The 26,485-nt window shown below is 27.6% G+C and overlaps 2 protein-coding genes across 2 annotated transcripts; both read left to right on the forward strand.

The window, feature by feature from the left end:
• The first annotated feature begins 1,761 nt into the window (after positions 1–1,761).
• On the forward strand, positions 1,762–6,114 carry Osi6 (DUF1676 domain-containing protein Osi6). The gene is made up of 4 exons (XM_088193150.1): positions 1,762–2,196; positions 3,384–3,637; positions 5,460–5,715; positions 5,785–6,114. The coding sequence occupies exons 1-4, from the start codon at positions 2,002–2,004 to the stop codon at positions 5,905–5,907; spliced, it is 828 nt and encodes a 275-aa protein (XP_088049276.1). The 5' UTR covers positions 1,762–2,001; the 3' UTR covers positions 5,908–6,114.
• Positions 6,115–21,573: 15,459 nt separating this feature from the next.
• Positions 21,574–23,392, forward strand: Osi7 (Osiris 7). The gene has a single exon (XM_088191401.1). It carries the CDS (start codon positions 21,822–21,824, stop codon positions 22,659–22,661), a length of 840 nt encoding a protein of 279 aa, XP_088047527.1. The 5' UTR covers positions 21,574–21,821; the 3' UTR covers positions 22,662–23,392.
• Positions 23,393–26,485: the final 3,093 nt, after the last annotated feature.

Genomic DNA, 26,485 nt, shown 5'->3' on the forward strand with positions numbered 1-26,485 from the left:
TGGAGAATAGGGTGAATGAGATTCCAAGTTCCTTAATTTTATCGAGAGTTAATTTCGCCTCATGGGGACATGCATTGTCGTGTTATGAAACTATAAAACCAAGTGCAATAATATTTCTTTACTACCTTGTGCAAATGATCCAGACGATTATAATGTAAGTTAGTTGTTATTGTTTAACCATGTAAAAGAGTTTCATAATGCACAATCCCTTTGCAGTCCCATCATTCACAAAATATTTTTTTTATAGTGAGCTTGGACTACGAGATAGGTTTTGCTACTTGACCTTTGGATAACCACTGTACAACACATATTTATTGTCTTCCGTTATCATATGATTTAGAAAAGGCGACCAGCTTTAAGGTCTAGAATCTCTTGGGATATGTGAAATCCATAAACCTTGTCTCCTTGCCTCTCTAAGCTTCTTTATATGTCTATGTAAGGTTGAATCGGAGTTACTTAGTTTTTTGGCTAACTGATAGATAGTTTGAGTAGGATTTTCTTTCTTTTGAGCAGGCAGAAATAATTAGCTATCTTTGCTGCTCCTTCACATCTAGGATTATTCTTGATGTTGTAATTTACATCTTTGACATTTAATATATATGTACATATATATCTAATAAATCACCTTTCAATTAACAAATGTTTTAAAGGCCATAGTTGTTAATTTTTTTATAGAAATTTACATAATATGCAGTTATGTTTAAATTGTTTACCTGGTAAAAAATTTGCCACCTTTTTTTAAATACAAAAATATGTACTAAGGTTTCAACTATCAAAGCACAACTGACTGCTAGCATTAAATAAAAAAAAACATACATTTTAGGATTACCTAATCTTCTCATAAATAAAAATCAAAAGCATTTTAATATAGTTTTTAACAGTCCTGTAAGGTTAGTCTTTTTGATTAAATTATCTTTAATGCTAAATAGTATGATGACACAAATTGAAGTAACCGTATAGAATATCGGACTGTTATATTATACACTTTCACAACACGAATTAATGCACTGTTTGTATCATATTTATTTGAGTTCTTCTTAATATAATATTATTTAACACTCAAGCTAATTTTACAACAGAGCAACTTTTATTTAATTTGTAAATAGTCCTATTCATATTTTTTTACTGCGATTTTTATTTGACTTTGCTGTTCATTGATCATTTTGATACATGTGCTATAAAAATCTCACATTTCCAAAATAGCAAGTAATTAATAAAATACATTGTGAAACTATATTGTTACTGAAAGAAATTTTGCAAAATGTCAATAAATAAGTTATTAATTTCATTGGCGGACTTGTCAGAAAAGAAAGTGTACGTTGATTAATAAATACAAATAAAATAAAATAAAAAAACTAAATACAGATTATTTTCTTTCCTCTTGAGATAATCAAAACCATGTTTTTAAAGCAAAATTCGTGTAATATATTTTTTATTATATCAATAAGATTTTATTAAAAAACTATTTTTTTTATATTTTAACCTGGATATATACTAAATAAACCATAAAATTAATTTTAACTTTCTTTGAAACATTTTTGATTTAATTGAATAGAAATGGAATTTTTTTTAATATACAATTTTTTGTATAAAATAGTACTAATTTCTTTCACATAAGCAGAATATAAAATTTATTTAACAATTAAATTATAGTTAGAAGCGTGAGCGGCCGGCTTAACACTGCACGCCGCTAAGTTAGCCAAGCAAGTAACTTAGTTAAACATGTCGGGGTTTAAATACAGTATGGTTTTGTAGTAAATTGTCATAGTAGTCCGCGACATCGAACACATGATACGTCCACAATTAATCACTAAAAATTAGAACAATCATCCATAAATAAACAAAGTAAAATAATAACTACAACTACACACATACAAATATTAAAAAAAAATCGGTTGGACAAAAAGTGATGTCAGCTTGAGGTTCGAACACAGCGCTGGAAAGTGAAAGTCGTCTGAGCGAAATTGTCACGAGGGAGTTATTTAACTGATAGCCGTCAAAATGCACAAAAAGTTAAACCATGTGGTTACTGTAGTTTTGCTGTGTTCCTGTTTTGCGTCTGCGTCGGTCTTATTACCCGCAGGAGATGGATATGGAATAGAAGATAACATTGTGGTGAGTTTGGAAAAGTCCAAATCTCCATCATCCATAGAGGAGTGCCTCAGGAAAGACTCAATATCATGCGTGCAATTTCAGGTATAATATGTTTAAATATGAATTTAAATAAATGTTATGCATCTTTAATAAAAATCTACTATAATATGAAAATATAATAATATAAATCTCTGCAACTAACAAATTATATTTTTCATTTAATAATGTTTTTCAATAGATATAATTTATATCCCATGTTAGTTATATCACAGTATTATATTTACAAATATTATTAAAATTCTACAAACCAAATAGTTAAATCAAGTTTAAATCTAGTTGAATGGACAATAAGCATTAATTTTTTTTTTCTTATAAGATAATCATATGACAGTGTTAAAATAATTTTGTGTTATTTTCCTATTTCACATTATTTGATTATGACGTAGGTACATACAAATGTATAATCATAGCTTTAAATAAAAATTAGCTACGTAAACTTTTGGATTTAAATTATTTATCATCGACACTGTATTCTGGAGATTCTGATACATATTAAATTCCCATATCCAAAATTATTCTTTAAAATAATAACTTCACACTCACTGAAACTATTGTTTTAAAATGTTTATACCCAAATTTTGCAGATTTATTTAAGAAGAAAGTATACCTTCATAGTTTGATTAAAATTTATATTACCTACAAAACGGGTTAGTCTATAACCAAACAGTTTCTTGTTCTTCACGTAAAGTTAAAAATTATACTTAGTTATATCTATCAATATATAATATATACATATATAATAATTTGCTTAATAAATAATGTTTATGGTGTGCAAGTATATTTAATAAATTATTTCACACCTTAATATAATGTAAATATAATTAAAAATTATAAATTTAATATTAATATACATTTTTAAAAAGGTTGCAATTTTTTATGTGTTTAGAATTGTAATTATAAGTTTTTTATGCTTATTTTTCATTATATGAAATTATTATATTGATTTCTCAATAGGATTAAAAAATGTATTATGTTTTATATAAATTTATCACTGGTGTGTATCAGTACTCACTACATGTTTACGATTTGTGTATCTAAATACAATATGCTATAAAATAAAAACGTATAATCCTTATCGTTCTTACACGGTTAAATAGATTAGTGCTTTAGAAAATGTGCGCGAGACTGTAAGAGATTTCATGTAACAATATATATATAATATATATATTGTATAGGTATTTAACAGTGTGTAGTAAAACACGTTTAAAAATGAATTTTTATTTGGGCAGATTTTCAGAATGGCCAAAGAAATGTTTGACCGTCCATCTATTGATGTATTAACCGGAGTCACTTTGACCAAGAGCTCCATATTTGCTGAAGAAGCCAGGTCTCTTCAATCCAACGGAAATCAGGCCGAAGAGAAGCTATCGAAAGCCCGAAGTGCTTATGAAAGGGAGGCCATCTTGGAAAGTTACGTTGTCGATGAGTCGAGAAACTTTTTCGAAAAGAGAAATATCAACTGGAACATTGACGTTTTAGCCAGGTTATTAAAAAACTAATTAACTATAATAGTATATACATACATATAGCTGATGGTTATATTCTAAAAGGGTTATTCTGATTATGGTAGCATAACGATTTACCTTCACAAAAATGTTAAAAGTATATTTAATATAAATAATAAAATAATTAAAAATCGATAGTCAATGGTTTATGTTTTCATATTATGAAAAGACAGTTTAATAACATTTAAAATATAGTTATTACCGCCATATATCTTAATAAATGTGTTTGTTTATAGGTATACAATTTTAATTAACTCTCAAAGTAAACGTACTATTTTAAAAGTTTCAATTTAATTTAATGGGTTAGGGAGATTTTATTTATTATGTCCTCACTCAAATCAAATACAATTATTGTAACTTTCATCTTTAAAGCTTAAGAACGTTTTTTTAAAATAATAATAATAAAATAAAAAACTGTCAAATGACTTTCTGAGATTCTTCATTTCACTAAAGTCAAAAAAAGAGCTTAACATTTTCGCCTTAGGTTTTAATTTAAAAAATATAAAATAGTTCACATCTTAAAAAAGAAGCATTAATTTGCTATACTATAAATACGTTTTATTTCGTATATAAATACCCCAAGATAATAATTGTATTAGTGCATCTAAGATTTCTTTCTGCGAACAAAAAAATAAAAGACAGTCTAGATTGCGACTTTATGAAAAAATACCAAGCACCGTAAAATAGATAAATTACAGCAATAACATTTAATTACATTATTATCAACCTTTGGTATGATCATAAATTTAAACATTCAAACATTCTATAAGACCTGTGTTCAAATTTATTTTGACTATCATATCAGAGAAATCAGAATTATTGCTTATTAAAATGCTCTAATTCAGATTGATTTTTAAAGATTAAGTTTTCTTATATTTTCTTAAACTCATAAATAAATATCATGAAAGTGACATAGTTGTAATTATACAATAGTAAATGTATGTAAATACATTATAAAATATATGTCACTGATATACAGACTTAGATTTTAGTTTAATATCTCACTTCTTATTTAGTAGTTCTTGATTTTGTTACCATTGTTTTATCGCACTTAGCTTATTCGGTTCATACTTAAAATAAGATTTACAATAGATAAATACAAATTTAAGAAATATCTCTTGAAATTAAAAAATCGTTTTAATAAATTTCAGATTTATTACTATTTTTCTTGATATGCACAAAGTGATACAAAAATATCAAAGCGCGTAGTAAATTTTATTTATAAGCTTTTATCACATATGATATCTTATATCAGTATTTTATCAACTGCATCACCACCTTTCCATTCTTTATTGTAATTCAATACATTTTTTTTCTTAACAGTACTAAAATGTACATATCTCACTAATATCATAAGTTGCTTATAGATCATTTTTATTAACTTTCTCTAATTAGCACCAACTGAGATTATAAAAATCTGTTTTATATTATGTTTGCTTATGATATAATAACACTAAAAAAATTATTCCCTTCTTTTGTGATACTTAATTAATATTTTTGCTACAATTTAAAATTTATTTTAATATTTTTATTTTATGTAACAGTTAAATTTTATAAAAATAAGTGTATATTTTATTATATTTTTAAATAATAAAAGGATGTCTTTTGATAAAGGTTGGAAACGTTAATGAACAAGAATTGCTGACATTTCACACCTTTTCACTAACGAGCTCGCTCGATTTGACGCAATATTATTTCACGTCCACATTTCTTTCCACTATCAAGAAGCATTTTCTTTACGTCTACCCCCTCTTACAAAATATATGAATTTTCTTAAAAAAATCTTTATATTTTATCCAGGAGTCTTGCAAACGCCACTCCAGCGAGCTTTAAGGGCGTGATCAGCGACCTGATGACCGAGGGAAGGGGAAAAAAGAAAGTTTTAAAGATGCTCCTGCCCTTTTTAATGGGAATGAAAGTTAAATTCGTTACAGTGTTGGCGCTTACGTATTTAGGCGTCGTTTTACTCGCCAAGAAAGCACTTCTTTTATCCGTAGTATCCATAGCCATTAGCGTGTTTCTTTTTATCAAGAAAATGTATCATCACACCGAAGACGTAAGTAAAATTATACTATAATATTAATATACAAGCGTTTATTTTAACTTTTTCTTACACGTATTTTAGGTTTACCCCGCAGGACCTGGATGGCAAAGTCACAGTGACGTAGGAAACGTGGAATTCGCCGCTCACAATTCACCCATTGCACAGCAGATGGCTTACAACGGTCCACCTAAGCACAGACGATAAATAACGTTTCAGCAAAATATGTACATAATAATTTTTAATTGAAAAATATTTATTCGCAATTAAAAATGGCTAGTCTCTGATAAGCGTTGATCGCGCAAAAAAAGTACACATTATTTATTATATAATTTATTTATTTTAAATGTATATTATTGTTATTTATTTGTAAAAAAAAATTTTGAATATTATATTTATATTTATGAAAGAGTAGCGTGTGTCAGTTTATTTTAATTATCTTTTATAGAAGCAAAATATACAGCGTAAATGAAAACACAATGATCAAAGAGAACATCCAGACGAGAATAATATTCGTCAAAAAGGAGGTTTAGATGAGTTGTTATGTGTATGGTATGAAAGGGGGTTAAACGTACACGATAAAATTAAGCTTTATTAACATAACTATAGAAAAGCGTGTAAAGCAGCGCTTTTCAACCGTTTTATGGTCGAGTATAAAACGCCACTAAATGCTACTCCTTTTTAACATTAATACTACAGTGTGCCTAAAAATATATATTATGTTTAAATTCTAACAGTATTAATAAATATCTGTATTATATAATACATATATATAATATGTAAAAAAGGAATATATTTATGTATAAAAGCCACACATACATCAACAAATACATTCAATTCAATGAGATATTTATTTTGTATATCATGTTTCTTAAAACATTATTAAAAAAAATACCTCATTATTTTACCAGTAAATTTAATACAAAACATATATAAATCACTTAAAACAATATTATTCTGGTTTTATAAGAGTAAAAATATTTTTTATTCACATTATTTTTCTCATGTTGAAAAAATATTTTTTAAACCCCATTTATCGATAAAAAGTAGTTGTAATTGTAAAATAATGAGTTCATCTAAAAATAAAAATATATATAAATATATAATAACGTATACATAGAGTATTTAAAATTATTTTGTAATACCTACACTATATATTAGGGTAATAAGATATAAAAATAATATTACGCAAAATTCTTGACAGGTTTATAAGGAAATCGTATGGTAAGGGTTATGGCTCTAGGAATGATTGACCTCACAACCAATGAGACTCAATGTAAATCTAGTAAGTCTTTTTATTAAAATATTTACATGAGTGCGATGGACGATTATCGACGAGACATTTTCTCCAAGCGGTAGTGAAGCTAATTTTAAGCCCGACAGCATTTAATGCACATTACAATTTATCAGACCAATGTCAAGCAGCTTTTCATTGTGTAGTAAAGCCGTTTTAACTAGTTCATATGGTCTTAAACCAATAGCAACAAAACTACAAAAATCTTTGCATAACTTAAATAAACATTTAAAAAAGTGGAAAATAAAAATAAACGATGATAAAACTGAGGCAATCATTTTTACGATGCGCCGGCAACCGTTGCCTCCGCCTTTAAAAACCGAGCAGGGCAAAAACATTGAATGGAAAACGAGTGTTAGGTATCTGGGTCTTCACTTAGATTCTAAATTAAAATATACAAAGCATATAAAAGAAGTACGGTCTAAAGGGCTTGCCGCCATTTCAGCTCTGAGACCCATTTTTAACAGAAAAAGCGCGTTGACGATTAAAAACAAAATTTTATTATATAAACAATTAATACGACCGATATTAACATACGCTTGCCCAGTGTGGAGTAATACGTGTAAAAATAATTTTAATAAGTTACAAGTAATTCAAAATAAAGCTGTAAAAATAATTTATAACACCCCATATTATACTAATTTAAAGAAACTCCACACTCGATATTCTATACCTACAATTAAAAATCACATTATTACTAATACGATAAATTATTACAAAAATATCTCGCGTGAACATAATAATAAATTAATTGCAAAAATTGGTAACTATGACAAAGTCACACTAAATTTCAAGTATAAACATAAAATGCCTAAGCACATAATGCTTTGATAGCAAATCTGTAACCACGACTTCAATAGCCCCAGTTCGTAAGTGTTATTTTTAATTATGTATCTTATATTTTATTTATTTTATTTTCTTTTTCTTATTGTATAAAGGTTTTAGTATTTTCTCCTTAAATTTTACTTATTAAATATTGCATAATGTCGCCTCTATTTTTATTTAAACTATTGTAATTTCGCTTGTAAACATGATAATGGCTAAAAGCCAGAAACATGTAATTTATAACTTGTATAAAACTAAATTATTTTTGAAATAAACACTTAAAAAAAAAAAAAAAAAAAAAAATTGTGTAGTAAAAACTAGTGGATTGGTTTATGGCGCTTTTAACACGTTAGATTTTTCATATCGGTCTACTTTAATAAAATCTTTGGACCAGTTGCCAATTAATTTTTATTTAGTTTATTGCTTGCTTGTTATAAAGTTCCATTTAATTAAACATTTTGATCTACAGATTATATTGATTTTTTAAAAATATTTTTTTTTAATATGTGAAAGAACTTCACGTTTTGGTGACGCTAACTGAGAATTGAGATCATGCGATTTAACGCCGTTGGATAAGAATCGTGTCAACACCGACAAACCTGAAACGTCGAAGATCTTAAAAACCAACGTCCGACAAGTTATAGCCGAAATACCGCTCAAAATGTACGAAAGAGTAATCGAAAATCAGACTGAAAGGATCAGCTGCTGCAAGAGGTCCAGAGGCGGCAATTTAATTGATATTATCTTATTAATGAATATATATCAAATGTTTGATTAATACAGAAAAATTCAAAGTTCTCCTTAAATTTGTGATTTAAAAAAAATAAAGTTCGGTAAATGAAGTTGAATCACACTTTAAAATGTGATAGACTCATTTAATGATTATTGATAAAAATTCTGTCATCTTTTCTAATTTTTTTAATTTAGTAGATGTAAAATGTTTTAAAAACAGTGGAGAAATATATAGGCACACAATAAATATAGCATACATATGTAGCTAAAACCATTTGCAAAAGGTTCGTTATTTAGTTCTTATCTAATCCATGATATTTTTTTATTTTATTATTTAATCATTTTTATTATAGTACGTTACTTAGAAGCAATAAAAAACACTTATCAATAAGTATCTCAGACTTCTGATCAATTTTTAGCTGAGATATATTAGAATATTTATTTTTATTATTTGGTAACAATATTTTGAGAAAAACTGTATGTATTTTTAATCTTTTATAATCAATTTTTTGAAAATGTTTTTAAATTATTATTTGAATCAAATTTTAAAAATTGAAATGATTAAAACCAAATTGTTACATACACACCGAGAGACATCCTCGACATATTTGGTTTTATTTTAATTAATTTTAAAGCTCGAAGGAACTAAGCGTATCTAAAACCAACATCTCTCGTACATTTAATAATATTAGTATATATACACGTATATTTATTATACATAGATGCATATGCGATTAAGATAAAATAAACCAGGCCTCATCACAGGTTGCTCTTGTGACCGGCGAAAGTGGATCAAACTCCTCCCGGTTGGTGATACTACCTGACTCACACGTGGTAATAAATCAATCGAATTTGGGCGAGCCGATTTTAAAGCGTATCACAAAAAATGCGAGGAAGTACCTCCTATCACTTTTCAATAATAACACACCGGATCGATAAAGAAATCGGCAATTTGCATATTGATCGGGCTGCTCGCAGGTGTATGTAACAAAAAAAATACACTTATTTTTTCTGATACGCATAGTTACCAGGTCACACTGAGAGGAATGTCATCATTCCGTTACAATTATTCCTCATGAATTATGCAAGTGCTACTCTTCATAAAAAAATATTAAACCGCTTAATATCAAAAGTTAATTCGCATCATGTATATAATATTCGATAGTAATAATTCGCGGAAATTAATCGAGAACGCCGCAGTTGGTTATTGGCAAAGCTTTAACCATTGTGATGATCATCATCATTATCGTCAAAAGAGGCTTGACCTCTCGTTTTCTATGCTATGTAGCTGTTGACCCAGTGGCGACTGAATCGTATTGGAGCACAAACACGAGACTGGAAATATCACGATTTTAAAAAATGAACATTTAGTATTTGCATGTATTATGTATGTATTTTTTCAAGCTGAAGAATGTTTTCCAAAATATGTAGTACGTTAAAAAATAATAATTCTTTTATTCGTACTTAGCAGTAAGATGACGCTCTTTTGCTATTTTCCTTATAAATATCTTTTGAATTATTCATGTGACGAATGAAAATGAAACCGGAATATTCTTTAAGAGTCGATTCATGCTCTATATGGTTTGCTATTTTTAAACGCCATACAAAAATATTAATATTAAGAATTATACGTCTACTAACTGTATACCAGTTTCTCTTAAGCCAACTTTAAATGCGAAATACTTGGTAAAATAAATTTCATGTATCGAAACGCACACTTATATTTTGAAGTAAGGATACAAAGTACAGCATATACTATGTCAGCACTTTATTTATTACAAATATTTATCACAAATTATTTTTTTCCCTAGAAACACGTTCTTTTTATTTCAAAACTATAGAAGCCTTTTCTTTCTCGGTATCCAACGTGTGCAGAATTTTCTATTGCCTAATATTTTAGTAAACGTTTCAAAATCATTACAATAGATACTTCATGTCATTGTTTATGAAGTTAATCGATCGTTAACTTCTATATTAATGCTTTCTTCAGTTGTGTATATGAATTTATCAGTGACAACAAATAAAATTTTGCTTTCATTATTTAAATGCTACTTTTGCAGCTTAAAATCTTTCGTATTCATAACGTCATTGCCATAAACTAAAAGAGGTCGTCAGTAATGCTTTTTATACAGTGTTGAATATTAGATTTTTATTTCATGTATTATATATACGATTTAGCTAGATTCTAATTATTTATAATGATATTTATCCGAATGATCAGGAAAATTCAAGAAAACCTAATAAGTGTAATATCCTAGACACAATAGAAATAAAAAAAACATTAGTATTCATATTTATGGTTCATATTAGTTTAATCCCAATTACTTAATTTTTTAAATTTTTATCACGTCTGAAAAATCTAAATTAGAGATTATTTTATAAATTTAAGTCTGAGCAATACGCAGATTAGATAAATTTAAATCTTCTTTAACTCACAGATTAATATTGTGATGACTAATTTAAATCTAGCTAGGTCGTCCAAATAAGGTATTAAAAATTGTCTAATATAATAAGCAACTTCAGCTTATAAAACAACAAAAAATTATTATTAATTCAGAATCTATATATATATATATAATAATGTATAATAAATAAGTCCACTGTACGGCATTTGATTGTGTGTATTTTATGTTAAATTTGTGAGGGACAGAATAAGGAAATTGTATTAGTTGATTTATGTCATAGTCGTAAAATATTTTTTTTTCTATTTTTATTCAATATTACTAATATATCTGCTCAGAAATCAAATATAGCAATCTAAATTTAAAAAAAATTGTTCTGGGCTAAAATATCGGTATTCTCAAATTGTTTTTAAGGTCTGTTTAATGTCAAATATAAAATTATTTTTAATAGTATTTTTTTTTTAATTCTATCTTGGCAGAAATTGCTAAACATTTTTTTGGTGTCATTTTAAAATTACAATTTAATCGGGTATTGTAGATGTATCTTTAAGAGTTAAAATTTTTTGAAACATTTAAATGTTGCTGTGACCTTGAACATATGCGTCAATACAATAGACTAAATTAACCTTATTTTATTATTATATTAAATGCTTATTTCACACACTTTAATAAAACTTGTATATTTATATATGCAAATATATCTAAGGCTTTTTATATTAATATACATATGTATGTCGTTAATAATGCAAATCTAGTTTTCAGAATACATTATATAATAATATGAATGTATTAGAATTTAGTTTCAAAAATATACAATTGAATAAAACATGAATATTTTAATGCTTTATAGATATAATTATTATATTTTAGAGATTTAAATTAATGTAGGAAAAAATCAAAATCTATCGTAAATATTTAGATTATAATCTAAAAGCATATTTAATTATTCAATGGAAGTATTTAAAAAATTTCGAAATGAAATGCCTCTCTTGCCTCAATATTAATAACAATTAAACGTCATTCAGATTATTCATTGTGTACACACATACATACTTTCAGACGCTCATTGACATGGTTTTATTTTTATAGCTAATTTTCTTATTATGAAAAAAAATCCTCAATACTTTCACCGAGCCATGTGCTCAGTGTAATTTGGAACAAATTACGCATTTTTATATAGATGACAACATTACCGCTTGGCACATTTAAGCGGTCAATTTACGGTAAACGCACTCTTTATTTTATCCTAAGCTGTTCGTTCCACTTTGCATAAACGAAAAGACTAACAATTCAAGGTCAATTCACTCCGAATCGCACTTACGTAACAATACCCTCTTCAACGTAAAAAAATCGTAACAATTTAGGTGTTAATCTCTAGTGAAAACGCATCGATTGTGCGGTAAACAACGAAACAGTAATAAGAATCCTATGTGATTTTTTTTGTATTGTTTAATTAAGTAATGTTTTAATTTGATTTAAATTACAGTTTACATTTTATATGTATATGTATATACTACATGACAATAGTAATTATGTAAAATTTGTTTGTTGAATAAATTATAATTAATTATAAATTGAAACACATTTCCTATTATGTTAGCTTATAAAAACAGCAATGTATTGTACTGGATTTATTAAAATGTGTGACTTTTTTATGAATAAAAAAAATAAAGAGAAATGATACTTATTTATGTTAGGTCTTTTAATGATATTTAAAGGTTATATTTAAAGCTCACAGTAATATGTTTCATAATAATCATAATTTAGATCTCTTATTTTGCAGATGATAAATATATTTATTATAAAAAAACTGACTTTTAAATGTTTATATCTAATTAATTTATCAGTCTATATAAACAATAAAATTTAGATCAAACGTTTATTTATTTCTTATATATGAATGTAAAATTATACAAACGTTCTTTAAATTATAAAATATAACTTAATAGAGAATTATGTTTCAGGTACATCGAAGAGAGATTCTTAAATGAACTTTCATATTATTATTATTTTTTTTCTGTAGCATTGACTGGTTATAAAGTTTGCAAGTATTTAAATATATTTGTGTCAGTTACTAGTGTTTTATTTAAAATAATGAATTCCAAAGTTATGAAATTTAATGTTTTGGTTTAATTTAATAAAAGTAATACAAATATAGCACTTTACATAATAAATATAAGTTTGATTTCTGAATAAAAAAAAATTGATTAAAAAAACACTTTTTTTTATCAAATAGTGATTGTAATATATTGTAAATTAATTAATAGTTATAATGGTATAATATTTCAGTATAACAGTCAGTATGTCAGTATTTTAGTGATACTGTAAGTCAGCTTGGTGTTAACTTATTCAGTCTCGATTGCTATTTAATTTCAGGTTTTTTTTTCAACAAACATAAAAAATTATTTGTTGATTAAAAATCAGTTTTATATTTTATTGTAATAGAGTATGTTAAAAATATATTATATTTATTTATTGTACAGCTTTGTAATCTTAAATATATTTATGAGTTTTGAAATAAATATTTTGGCAAAAATATTTTTTTGTTAAAATTATTGCATTTGCTAGTATGTAAAGAATATATTACTTTGATGAGATTACACTTCAAAATATCTTATTGTCATTAAGATTTTAAATGTGAAGTGATATTCTGATTTCATGTATGTTCTTGACTAATAATTGTATTAAATGAAAACAAATATTACAGTCACACATGCATAATTTATTAAATAAAATATATATTTTTTATTATGTGTATTAGATGTATATATTTAACTATTATTTTATAATCGTACTACTTTTATAGATAATTTCATAATTTATGTAATTATTTTTTTTTCATAAAAACTGTTTTTTGTAAAGGATAAATCATATTAAAGTGGGTCGTGCGAAGAATTAAATTTTATCTCTCTGAAAAAAGCAAGATGAGATATATTTTTTCGCACATAATTATATTATTTAAGTAGAACAAAAATAACTAATAATTTCAGGATTTTTAAACAATATTTGTGCTTTCTTATCTAAATACATCATCTTACATTATTCAAACTGACAGATTCACAAGAATTTTTACATAAATAAGATAAAATCTCTCATTGTCTTCGTATTATCATTATGCACCGTAGTAGTCATATTTGCATACGTTAAATGACACGCTAATATTTTTTTTGCAAACCGAATCGGGTTAGCTTAAAGTAAGACAACACAATTCCCATCATTTATGGAAACGTTACTAATTACATGCACATTTGCAGTTAGTGGTTCATAAGAGATTCACATATTCTTTCCCATCATAAGAGGCATTCTTCAATGTTAAATAAAAGCGTTACTCACATTTATTACCGCGCTACATTTTAATACGGTTTTATATAACATGTCATATTGTTCTTGATCTTATCAAATAACGTTTAAATAAATGTATACATATAATTCATATAAATAGTTTGATTATAATATTTTATCTGTTTTCTTTCATTTGAAATTTATATTCGTTGAAATGAATTAACATTCGGGCTTTTAAGGAAATATTATTAAAGTAAAATAAACATTGATTTATTTTATTATTTACGTATGTAAATATTATATTTTTGTTTCCAGTTTCAATTCACAGGAACATATTTCAGATGAAAGTTATTGTGTGTTGTTTATATATGAACCACAATATATTTATATAATACGAAAGGTATAAAAACGTCCATGGAAAGTTATTTAAATGTAAAGAAAATAAGGGTTGAATTCAGATCATTTGCATTTATGTGCCACTAAAAGCTTTTAAGTTCCGAAGTAAAAAATCAACCAAAAGGATAAAAACGGTAAAAGGAAAGTGCTTTCGATGAATGTTTAAAGAATTGCAAAAAATCTGGGTGTTATTTATTAGGCGTGTTATCGAATGTTGTGCCAAATTTTATAATGTTCTCTTTACATGTTTATGATCGTTTTCCGCGTTGTAATCCGCCGATTTTGACTGTAAATTGTGGTCTAGAAACCGAAAGTTGACGACCGAGGAGAATATTTTTTTATAAAAAAGTTAGAAATTTTTACGCATAGCTGCCCATTCAGGAAAGATTCATTCAGAAATTCATCATCAGACGTAACAATTTACGTTGATTGAACACGATCGAAAGAAAAATGATTAAATTTTGCTTTTATAGATGTTCTATTGATTGTTTATTACATGTTAGCGATAAAATATGTATATTATCTCACTACGTAATTAATGTTTAAATGAAATAATATTAAAAACTTACACAACACATTATAAAACTTTTTTACTGTTGTCGTTTATTTCGAACCATTTTAGAAAGAAGTACAAATAAATTAAAAAACACAACATAACATTAAATCACAATAGTTTTTTAAAGTAGTATCTTTCAAGCTCTTTATTTACATTTAAATTAAAAAGCAGCAAGCTACGAAAAATATGTTTTTAAGTTAATTTAATGTAGACTTAAAATAAATTGAATAATAAAAATAAATACATTTTACCAGTTGATTTCTAAATATAACTTCTTAAAATATAAATAATCTTTGCGTTTATAATATATATGATGAATTGCAATACAGGCAGACGTAATCTTCTATATTTTCCCCACTCAATGCTCTTGACAGTGACTGTATACATATGTTTATTTACCTCTTGATCTGAAACATTTAACGGATTTTTGATCTATTATATCCTGTTAGGACCATTTATGATCATCGCATTGTAATTATTTCGTATAAGATCGAGTAATCTAGATTTTCGGTTGTAAAGAAACGGTGTTTTAGTAATCTGCTTAAAATAGACAACGGACTATAGAACACAAGCAATGCTAAATAAATTCCAGCTAACAACGGGACTTCAGAAACCGTCCTCAGATTTAAGCCTGTACAAATTTCATTGTTGCTAGACTAACGCAACCCAGGCTTAAATCATACAGATTGGTTAACGAATAGAGAAAGAGTAGTCGTTGAACTGACACCGAATCTATATATGTGAAAACTGACTTAAAAATCATCAAAAACTGATATATTTTAGTTGTCACTGATTACTTAAATAAAACATATTATGATATGGGTTTACCGATAGATCTTATTACGTGCAATACATCGGCAAAATGCTGCATTACATGAAACGGTGGTGTAATTTTGCGTGTTGATTATTAAATAAAAAAATGAAATTCTGTTTGTTTTGATTAAGTTGCATACATTAGCGTGTTAAAAATTAATCTGACTAATTAGCTGATTTTAGAAACGATTAGAAACATGCAAATATGATCAGTCAATATAGTCGAATTTAGTAAAAATATTATTTTTTATATTGAGTGGCCAAATTTTACTAATGGAACAATACGTTTGTATTAAAAAACCATGTTTTTAATTATGAACCGAAAGGTTTTGAGTTTTATATTATTTTTTATATTTGCAGTTAGGATGTTTATTTGGCTCCTATGCATTATGTTATGACAAAAGGTTTATGTACCCATGTTTTGTATGAATTCAAACTAAAACACAATGTGGCGCAGTTCAGCAGAAACTGTAAGGCGTTTGTTCGAGAAATTTGCACTAGAAATATTGTACTTTAAAATGAAGTTGAAGATCACCATCTGCTGTCGATTAGGAAAGATAGAGTAACATTGGTGAAGCAAATCCACAAACAACTGTTCGTACACTAGCAGCAGATTTAGAAGTTTCTCTTGTACCCGTTTCACGACATCTTGACGCCATAAAATGACTGACCAAAAAACAAAAAAAAAGCAATATTCCTCCGTTCTGTATTAGTATAAATATTTTTATAGTTCGTTCAGTTTTCAAATCAGGAATGAGAATATGGTATGACAATTTTAACTATGTATAAAACATCATATATTGATAATATATATTGCTTCATTAAGATGTAAGCAATCATACTTACTACAAAATTTAACAAATTAGGATTGGAATTTTACTTGATCATTCGTATTTTACTTAGCATTATCCTACAGAATTTCACATTTTAATTATTTAGATTTAATTCTTGGAAATACGAAATTCAATGATTAAAATAATTTTATAAAAGCTTATAAAGATATTGAAACATTAACCATAGTCATAAGCAAGGAATTTAATTATTGTTTAAAGGAAGGAGACATTTATATTCTTAGAATTAAAAGTTGAAAAATACTTGTCTTATCAAATTAATTGGATTTATAATTATATGCTTAAAAAATAACGACAATATATTTATAGATATTTTTTATGGGGGAAACATTCTAGTGGATTTAAAGTCATGATTTTCGATAATTATGATTTATTATTTATTTATTTTTATTATTTAATATCATTATTCGATAATCAAATTAAAAAAAATCATCATCAGTATTTTCTTTCATAATTATTTCAGTATTCTATTTCGTACTGTATAAATTATAAAAAGGAATATGAATCATCTTCTCCAGTAATCAAACAATTTTTTTACAAAAAACTTTCAAATAATTTTGTAAAAAATGTATTAAATCAATAAGCTACTAATTTCACCTTTCTTAATTTTTTTATTTCTGTGCTGCAAACATTTTTAGTAATAAAGACAATTTTTTTAGTAAAAAACTTAATTTTTTCAAGTTGGTTAAAAACTGAGTTACAGAATCCCTAATCATGCCATATAAGGATGGAATAGCGTAGTCCATAACGTCTCAGACTAGTAACTCTGAGGTTTCGGGTTCAAGCCCCGAATTTTTATTTTATAAAAATGCGCTATTATCAAAAAAAATGACCCCATCTGCAGTGATATCTATTGATTATAAATTGTAAAGCACATAATTTAAAATTAATAATATAGAATCACCGATTACCAGACTTTCAGTCTGGTGGTTAATACTTACTTGTATGTATTTATTATGTCTGATTGGTTACTCAGTTGTAACGCATTGGGCTTACGCCAGTTAGGTTACAACGGAAGATTTAATAAAAAAATAAAAAATGATAGAGTAAAATATAATAATTGTCAAATGTATATATAGTAAATAAAGTATTAAGGCGCACTATAATATCTTGAATAATGTTTGGTCTGTTTTATGAATCTGTAAAATATTAATTTATTTACAATTAAAAATGTTTTTCCAAAAAATATTATAAGTTTATTATTTAAGGTTACTGCTGTCGTTGAAATATTTAATTATTTATTAAAGATAATGCCATTATCTAGTATTGATAAAAATACATTTAGGAGTGATTTACCTGAATTAAAGCCAAATCTGAAAATATTTTAAGTATGCTTTTTTGATCTTTACACAAAACTATATTTTTGTTATCAAATTCAATTCAATTTTCAAATGTCTAAATGTTCTTCAAATATGTGTAGGTTAGTTAATGTATGTAAAGATTATTTAAGATTAGCTCTTAGACATATTTGTAAATGCAATTGAAAAAATAACTTGATTTGATTCATAAATAAAATATAAGGGTTTGAGAATCACTGCATTGATGCACACATACATGTACCGTTGGATTCGAGAATGAAATGCATCTGCACGAATGCAGAAAGAGACTTACACCTTTGCATTTCTGAATGAGATCTTAACCGACTTATTGCGACCAGGGAAAGTGAGGCCTTTTTGCATTGCAGAGATATCTCGTCTGGACACACACATACACGCATTGGAGGCGTAATGTCTGACTGCCGAGGCACATTTATTCTTTAGTACCTTTTTTTACGGCCTTCCTGTATATAATAATTGTATATCCACGCATTTCTAGCACCAGACGGAAGACGTATGGCTAGAGAAAAAACGCATAATTTCATACAAATAATACTATCTGACACACTATGGCCACCTCGTTCACATCCATTATACATGTGGTACATGTTAACGTCCCAGTAACAACAAATCGTACAATTTTCGATGGCAATCTTTCATGTTTCTTCTTCATTTTCAACTAACGCACACTCACGCTAAATTACACGCAATTGTCGTAATTATTTTCGCCGAAATTTTACTTTTCGTCGTCGTTTCTGCTTAGTTGGTCAGTATTGAAGGTCAAGTTGGTCGCATTAATGCCGGAGATGCGTTTAACGCTTTAATGTATTATTTATGTCGACTATTGCGTATAAACATTATATTTAAGTGCAAGGCTTCTGCAGCCGTGGCATTGGCAATCGCCTGATGTGCACGCACAGGGGTAAGAGAAAGTTGTTTTTGTTGACCTTTACCAGTTTAACTACACTCTTGCATGGATGAATTTAAGGCGAAAATATTCGCGCGACTACATACAGAAGTTCCATTAAAATAAATATTGAACCAAAGTTCCAGAGAATATTATTTTATACATTTTTTCATATCAGATGTTTCTTGTGTAATATAAAATATTTTTATCTTCATAATATGTATCGTATTATATGAATATTAAGTCGAAAATTAACTGGTCAATTTCCGGTCACATCACATACTAGAGGTCAGTTTAGTTTTAGCCGTGACTAGACTTAACAAGATGGCTAAACCTCAATGGTAAAAGTCTACGTGCGGTTAATGCAAAAAAAAAAACTATTTAGAGCCGAAAAATGTCATGTGATTTTTTTTCCTACACATTATTTTAGTGTCAGCACAAATAGTTTAAAACCAAAATAATAGAAATAACGTGCACGATGAAGAGGAAAAAAATTTTAAGAGAAATATGGCGGTTTCTACTACATGAATAATTATCTTTTGAGGAACGACAACCGCGAAAATATGCATTACTTTTTTCACAAATAAAAGATTTTATTTTATTTCGGTTAATGATTAAAAATTTGCTTTATTGCCCATCTAACCGCAAAATTTCTGCAAAACCAGCTTTTCTCTTTCCACTGGCGAAAAAATGTTTAAAATAAATTCATGAATAAATCCAATCATTAATAATCAGAAAAATTAAACGATACGGTAGCAAAATTGCCAGTCTGTTGGTTTTGTAATAATAAAACTGTATTAAATTTCAACAAAAAATATTAAATTATATGCTGTCATCGTGTATATTGTTATGTACGCATAAATATATAATTATATTATTTTTAAAAAAGCATGAATAAATATAGTCCAATAAAATTAAATCAACCCATTTTTCATAACGATATAACAATGGACACAGTAGCTTAATTAAAAATAATTATAATGCAAAAATATAACAAATCACACACTAGTAAACAATTATCTAAAAAATAAGAAAACACTACAATATACATATATGTAGTACGCATTAGACTAAGCATAGTATTTTATTTTGATTCGATATTTTAAACTATTCGAAAATATTCATAAAGTTATGAAGAATTAAAAACGTCAGAAAACATGTTATAAAGACAAAATAAAACGTGTTAAGACTATTTTTTTTAATTTAAAAAATAATAAAACATACAGTTTTTTAATGTTTAAATTACTTTTAATTTTTTTTAATTAAAAATACTGCTAAAAACATTATTTCTAATAATTAAAAAGTGACGAAAATTTAAAAATCAGCCATTGAGAAAGTCCACAGGTGCACAATATTTACACATAAATATGAGTATTTTCTGGAATTTCTGCAGTTACAAAATGTTTTTTTAATGTTTGTTTTATCAGCTATTAGTTATTATAAATAGCATATATGTAATTTTTTATTTTTTTAAAATAAAAATGTGGCATATTTAGGCAGATTTTATAATGCAATAAAAAAATATTACTCGTGTTATTCCTTTTTTTTAGAATTACAATTAGAAGACTACACAATTTTTGATATTTTTATAAATAAGTAATATTAGATGACGATATATTTGGTTTTCGAATATTTGTTAATTTGGATTGGAATCTATGTACCGCATACAAATTTTAATATATGCTAGTTAAAAGTAGAAAATAAGATATTAAAATAAAAATGTGCTCTGTCTATAAAATATACAATAATTAGCACAGCAAAAATAAAAAAAATAAGGAATGGATAAAAGGCGTTATTAAGAGATGAATTTTATAATGGCTTTATCAAATTTATACTAATTTACATTTTAAAGAAGTAATAAAAACTAAGTTATGTTAATAAATTGTGCCTTATTATATATTGATTAAATGTTAATATTATTTTTATATTAATGAAATTAAAATAAAAAAATATTTTGTTATTAGGAAGTTATTAAAGTCAATGATTTTTCATCGCTATTATATCTATATAAAAACTAGTGTTGAATTGCGTTAAAACGTCGTTTTAATAATGATACAAATGTGTGTTTTGTGTCTATGATAGCATAAAAACTAACGAACCGATTGAAACTAAACTGCTAATTTTGATCAGTGATACAATAGTTAAAAATAAAATGAGTAGTATTGCACTATCATTTTTCTGCTTATTATATATGTTTTTGAACGTTTTTACGATACTTTCTTCTCCAATTTGAATAATTTTATTGCTTGTTAATTTGTAGTGTTTATTTTAAAATAAATTTAAATTTGTAATGTTTATTTAAAAGTATATCTAAAATAATTCATGATATTTTTTATTTTTTAAATTGATTGTGTATATTTTTCTAAACGTCATATCTGATAAATATGTTTTTTTTATTATTATTTTTTTAAATTAAAAAACAGGGATATAGTGGAAAGTAAATGCGCCAAAATTAACAGCAGGTGTTTAATAAGAGGCCGATGAAGAATTTTTGACCATACAATAATCGAACGTGGACATACGAAAAAAGAGAAAGAACAGTGTATGTGTGAGCAAGTGCTCATTGTGAAGAGCACCTTTCCCAGCGCGGGTGTTGCTGACCTCGTTGTTGGGGCGGGGAGGGACCTATTGCTCATGGTATAAAAGAACAACAGATACCAGACAGACGGCATAATCTCACAACCCATCCGTGCATCCGCGTGCTCGATCAGTGTTCCTCAAACCGGTCGGACGAGTCCCCTACAATCATGTCAATTTGGTGGAGAGCTGCTCTTTTGGCGTGGCTGAGCGTAGCCATCGCACTGCCTGCCCAGGAAGCGAGGTCCTTGCAACCGTCGCGCAATTCTATCCAGCCCGAAAACGATATCTATAGTGATTGTTTCCGCAAGGATTCGGCGACATGCTTCAAACTCAAGTTGTTCTCCCTGATCGACAGGCTATCGCTGCAAGAGAAGCCCTTCGTGCTCACAGAAGGATTCACCGTCGTTAAGACCGCAGGAGCCGAAAAAGACGGAGCACCTAGATCATTAACCGGAGACGAATCATTGGAAAGCTTGGTTTTATCGCGCGTGCAATCCTTCCTGGACACCCACACTTTGAAATTCGAACTCAAAGGAAGTGACGTAGTCAGCGCTGTTTCATCTACCGGACGCGCTCTGGAAGACGCCACCGATGGACTTTTGGGAGACGAAGAAGGTCGCGGAAAAAAGAAGAAGGCCTCCAAGATCTTGGGACCGCTCCTAGCTGCCGTAGCTTTGAAAGCCGCCGCTTTATTACCCTTAGTGCTCGGAGCAATCGCTCTGATCGCCGGAAAAGCTCTCTTAGTAGGCAAGCTCGCCTTGGTCCTTTCTGCCATCATCGGTTTGAAAAAGCTCTTGTCGCAGCAAAAGCACGTGACTTATGAAGTGGTAGCTCATCCTCATCACACCAGCAGCCATTCCACCGGACACACGGAATATAGCGGCGCAGGAGGATCAGGATACGGAGATGCGGGATACGCATCAAGCAGCTCTGGAACACATGGAGGTTGGGGTAGAGCTATCGATGCGCAAGAGCAAGCTTATGCTGCTCAACGCCCACAACAGTGAAAATCCACCACCTAATTATTAAGAATAAACACGTCAGTACCGATTAAAATACTCCGGTTAAGTTAAATAAGTTATTAATTTATTAACGGATAACAAGTGTATGCCCATTAAATTATTGACCACGCCAGAATTGTTATCCGGATTGTTGTGTTATTAATGTTATCGAGTAATTTATTATTATTTATTTATATAAAAATGGAGAAACTCTCATAATATTAAAACGATCATATATATTGAGGCTTTATAACATCTCGTATATATATATATATTTATCTTCATCGTTAATTTTTTTATTTTTGTTTTTATTTTTTTTAATTTTTATTTTTTTATATTTTTTTAGTCATTTTTTCTACCTCTGTCTATTTTATGTGACTTTATAAAAGACTTTATTTCTCTTTAAAAGAGAATCGATACAACGTGATGCGATTTTGCATCGATTTTTAAGACTTGTGATTTTTTACGTACGACTTTTATTTGTTTAAGTTTTTCTCACTTGCGATGTTATGTTTGTAATACCTTTTTTAAGCCATAACTTGCCATAACACTGTGACTTTCGTTTTCTGTACGTTTTCGATTTTTGTACGTTTTTCATTTGCGTTCGCCTATGTACTTTTATTATTTGCAATAGTTTAATATGACGATGCCAATATTACGTTTTAGCTTCGAATGTAATAATACTCTGCGAGAGAATGAGTTTTGTAAAGAGAAAAAATAAATGATTTTTACATAAATTGCCGTATTTACTTTCATTACCGACTTGTAAAATTATGTTCTTAATATTTCAATTAACCGTATTCCATATAATAAGTAAAACAGGTTTTATGAGCTGTAAAACGTTATTTGTTACACGACCTGTATTGAAACCACTAATAACGATTGACACCGAATACACATAGATTTGTTTCACATCATTAGATTCAAACACATACGTATAATAATTTCCGCTCGTATGAGTACAAGTATTAATCAATTTTTCGCTTTTGGCTTTGTTCTTTGTGCTGAACATAACATAATAGCACGGTATATCGTCGCTTTTTATCCCTGTCTTCTTTGAGTTCAAAACACACGAAATTCTTTACACATTTCCATACAAAATATTGATAAAACGAAGGCTTTCAAGTAGCACGTGAATATACAGACATGTTTTGTACGCTTCGATAGATTGTTTTTTTTTTATTTGATGTTCGCATAAGACCGCGTTATTATTATTTTTTCAACAATCGAACACAAGTAATGAACTCAGACCTATAATGACCGAGAAATCTACTTTAAACTTATACGTGACGAAAATCAAGATAGCTCAATTACTTCCCGCAGATGTTACTATGTTTGTAACACGAATTATTGATATAATAAACCATAGAAATTTTGTCGGTTAATGTCAAACGTGAGTTGTGATCATGCGCGGAGCTTCAATTACGCTTTGACCTTGATTTTGCATCCAATTTTTTTAAAGAAAATTTCACGGCTGAAAATTTAACATATTTTTATAATTTAAAGCAATGCGTTTCTTCCGAAAACGAGCCTAATTAGCGGACAGAGGAAGTAAGAATATCAATTCGCTACAGATCGGTGACTAATTTGCCATGTGTGACGACTGGCGATAAACGTTAACAAAGCAACTCTTGAAGAAGTTTAATGAACGAAATTTCACTTAACGACTAACCGTTTTTACGGTCGTTCTTATTTCTGTGCTATAATAATGAGAAACGCTTTATAAAATCTTAGATTGATAACATTCAATTTCATGTTATTGTGACTCATTGCCGAAAATATTTGGCACCAACTTGGATTATAAACCTACTTAATTATTGCTTGATAAATTCTCTATTCTTATCTTTAAATTAAGCGCAATCTACGGATGTAGTTTATGAGTACCGATTTCACATTCGCAATTAAAATATTTATAATTACACTAAGAATGCATTTAGGTTAGAAAGTTTCCCTTCGATAGCAATTAACATTTTTATTAATAAAATTAATAGTAATAAAAATGAAAGTTTTAAATACATATATATTATATTTTTAATATTAAATACAAAAATGCAGTCGATAATTCATGGACAAGAAAACAGTAAGCGAAAATGTAGTTATATTATGACACTATTTCTATCAAGTTATACCGTATTTTACTATAGTGGTTTTGTCTTACAGGCTTGGAAAACTTTGGGCCCATTAAAACTTTACACTTTACTATTAAAATATGTTTTAATTTTTATGGTCAAAATATTCTATAAAAAAGTTACATGTTATAATAATGGCCATTTTTTAAACAAATTTTATAATTTTTATTGTTAAATATAACATCCTATTAGTTAATTTATTTATCTTATCCCCATAAAAATCTTTTAAAATATTACATCAAAGTATGTTTTAAGTTAATTTTTCAGGGATTGGAATAAATGGTAGTCGCTAGGTGCTAAGTCTAATGAATACTTTTTGAGTAAAGAGTACCACATAGTCTAAGATTATCGTGGTAAAAAATAATTGTTAATTTAGTGTTTGAGTTAAAATATGTAATTATTGACATTTATTGTCCCATTCGATTTTAAAAGATATTAATACACAATAACCTTAATATTCCACCACACACATAACATAACATTTTTTAATGTGATTCTTCTTTGGAGCTGAAATGGAGGTTGCCCACTTATAACATTATTGTACATAATCTATTTCATCAGCCTTAGCAAGCAAAGATCAGTAGGTATCACTATCATTCATGCGACACCCAAACTTAAAGCTTTAACAACATTGAACATTTCTGCAAGTTTTATCGATTCTCGATGAGACTAGCAAATCTTCATCATATATTAAACATATATTTTTATTTGCGGTAGTTGCAGTACTTTTTTTTTAAATTTATGGAACATGCAATTGTAGATATTAATTTTATTCTTGGCCATAACTATATATTAAAAAACGAAAGAAAGTGGCCAAAACAGGTGTCAATTTTTAAAGCATTGGCAAAATAATACATTAAATAAACAAGATGAGTTAAAACGGAACTAGTTTCGCACCAGCCTGAAAGTTTCCTATTTATTTTTAAAATGTAATGGATAAAATAATAAGTCATATGACAGTTTATAAAGATTTCTATATTTACTAAAAAGGGGTCGAAATAAAATTAAACATGCCTTTATTATCATATTAAGTTTCATGATGATTCTAAAGATTTACAACTTATGGGTATCTTACTAATAACACATATGTTTAAATATCATATTTCTATACTTATATAATCTATGATGTTGTATATTAAACTTCTTTATAAACTCTTTTATATTTTTATTGATACTGTTATTATTCAGCGAAAACTTTGTGGCATTTTATACACTAAAATTAAAAGACTTATATCCCCTGAATCTAGTCATCACAATATAAATAATATATGAGCGCTTGTATGTATTATAAACATATAAAAAATCGACCCAGTTGCGTGTGTTTTTTTAAATGATCACACAGATAAAATATGTAGAACCAGCAAGTGAACAACTTAATAATTGCAGTTTTTTATAGAAGATAAATATTTAATTTACGGCAGCACTGTGTTACAGCAATTCAATTCTATAAATTTAGTTTAAGCCATACAAATAATATATTTTATATATTATAGCGTTATAAAGATAAACTAGATTTTACTTTATCTTATTTAAACCATGCGATATTTGTTAACTAGTGAATAAATAATAATAGTGATGAGCTTTGCTCCACATTCGCATCAGCACAACATATAAGATATTAATTGTGTATATTATTTTATTATATAACATTATTTTATCTTAGGGTGGGCATCTCAGCGATGGCTTGCTAACTTATCAAGA

The sequence above is a fragment of the Plectrocnemia conspersa genome, unplaced genomic scaffold (genome assembly GCF_051122295.1).
Source record: "Plectrocnemia conspersa isolate PC_06_02 unplaced genomic scaffold, ASM5112229v1 ptg000009l, whole genome shotgun sequence".
In the NCBI taxonomy this organism is placed as follows: Eukaryota; Metazoa; Arthropoda; class Insecta; order Trichoptera; family Polycentropodidae; genus Plectrocnemia; species Plectrocnemia conspersa.

Coding starts and splice junctions, on each gene's coding strand:
- Osi6 (XM_088193150.1), top strand. CDS start 2,002: ATGCACAAAAAGTTAAACCATGTGGTTACTGTAGTTTTGCTGTGTTCC. Junction 3,638..5,459: donor AACATTGACGTTTTAGCCAG/GTTATTAAAAAA, acceptor TATTTTATCCAG/GAGTCTTGCAAACGCCACTC. Junction 5,716..5,784: donor TGTATCATCACACCGAAGAC/GTAAGTAAAATT, acceptor CACGTATTTTAG/GTTTACCCCGCAGGACCTGG.
- Osi7 (XM_088191401.1), top strand. CDS start 21,822: ATGTCAATTTGGTGGAGAGCTGCTCTTTTGGCGTGGCTGAGCGTAGCC.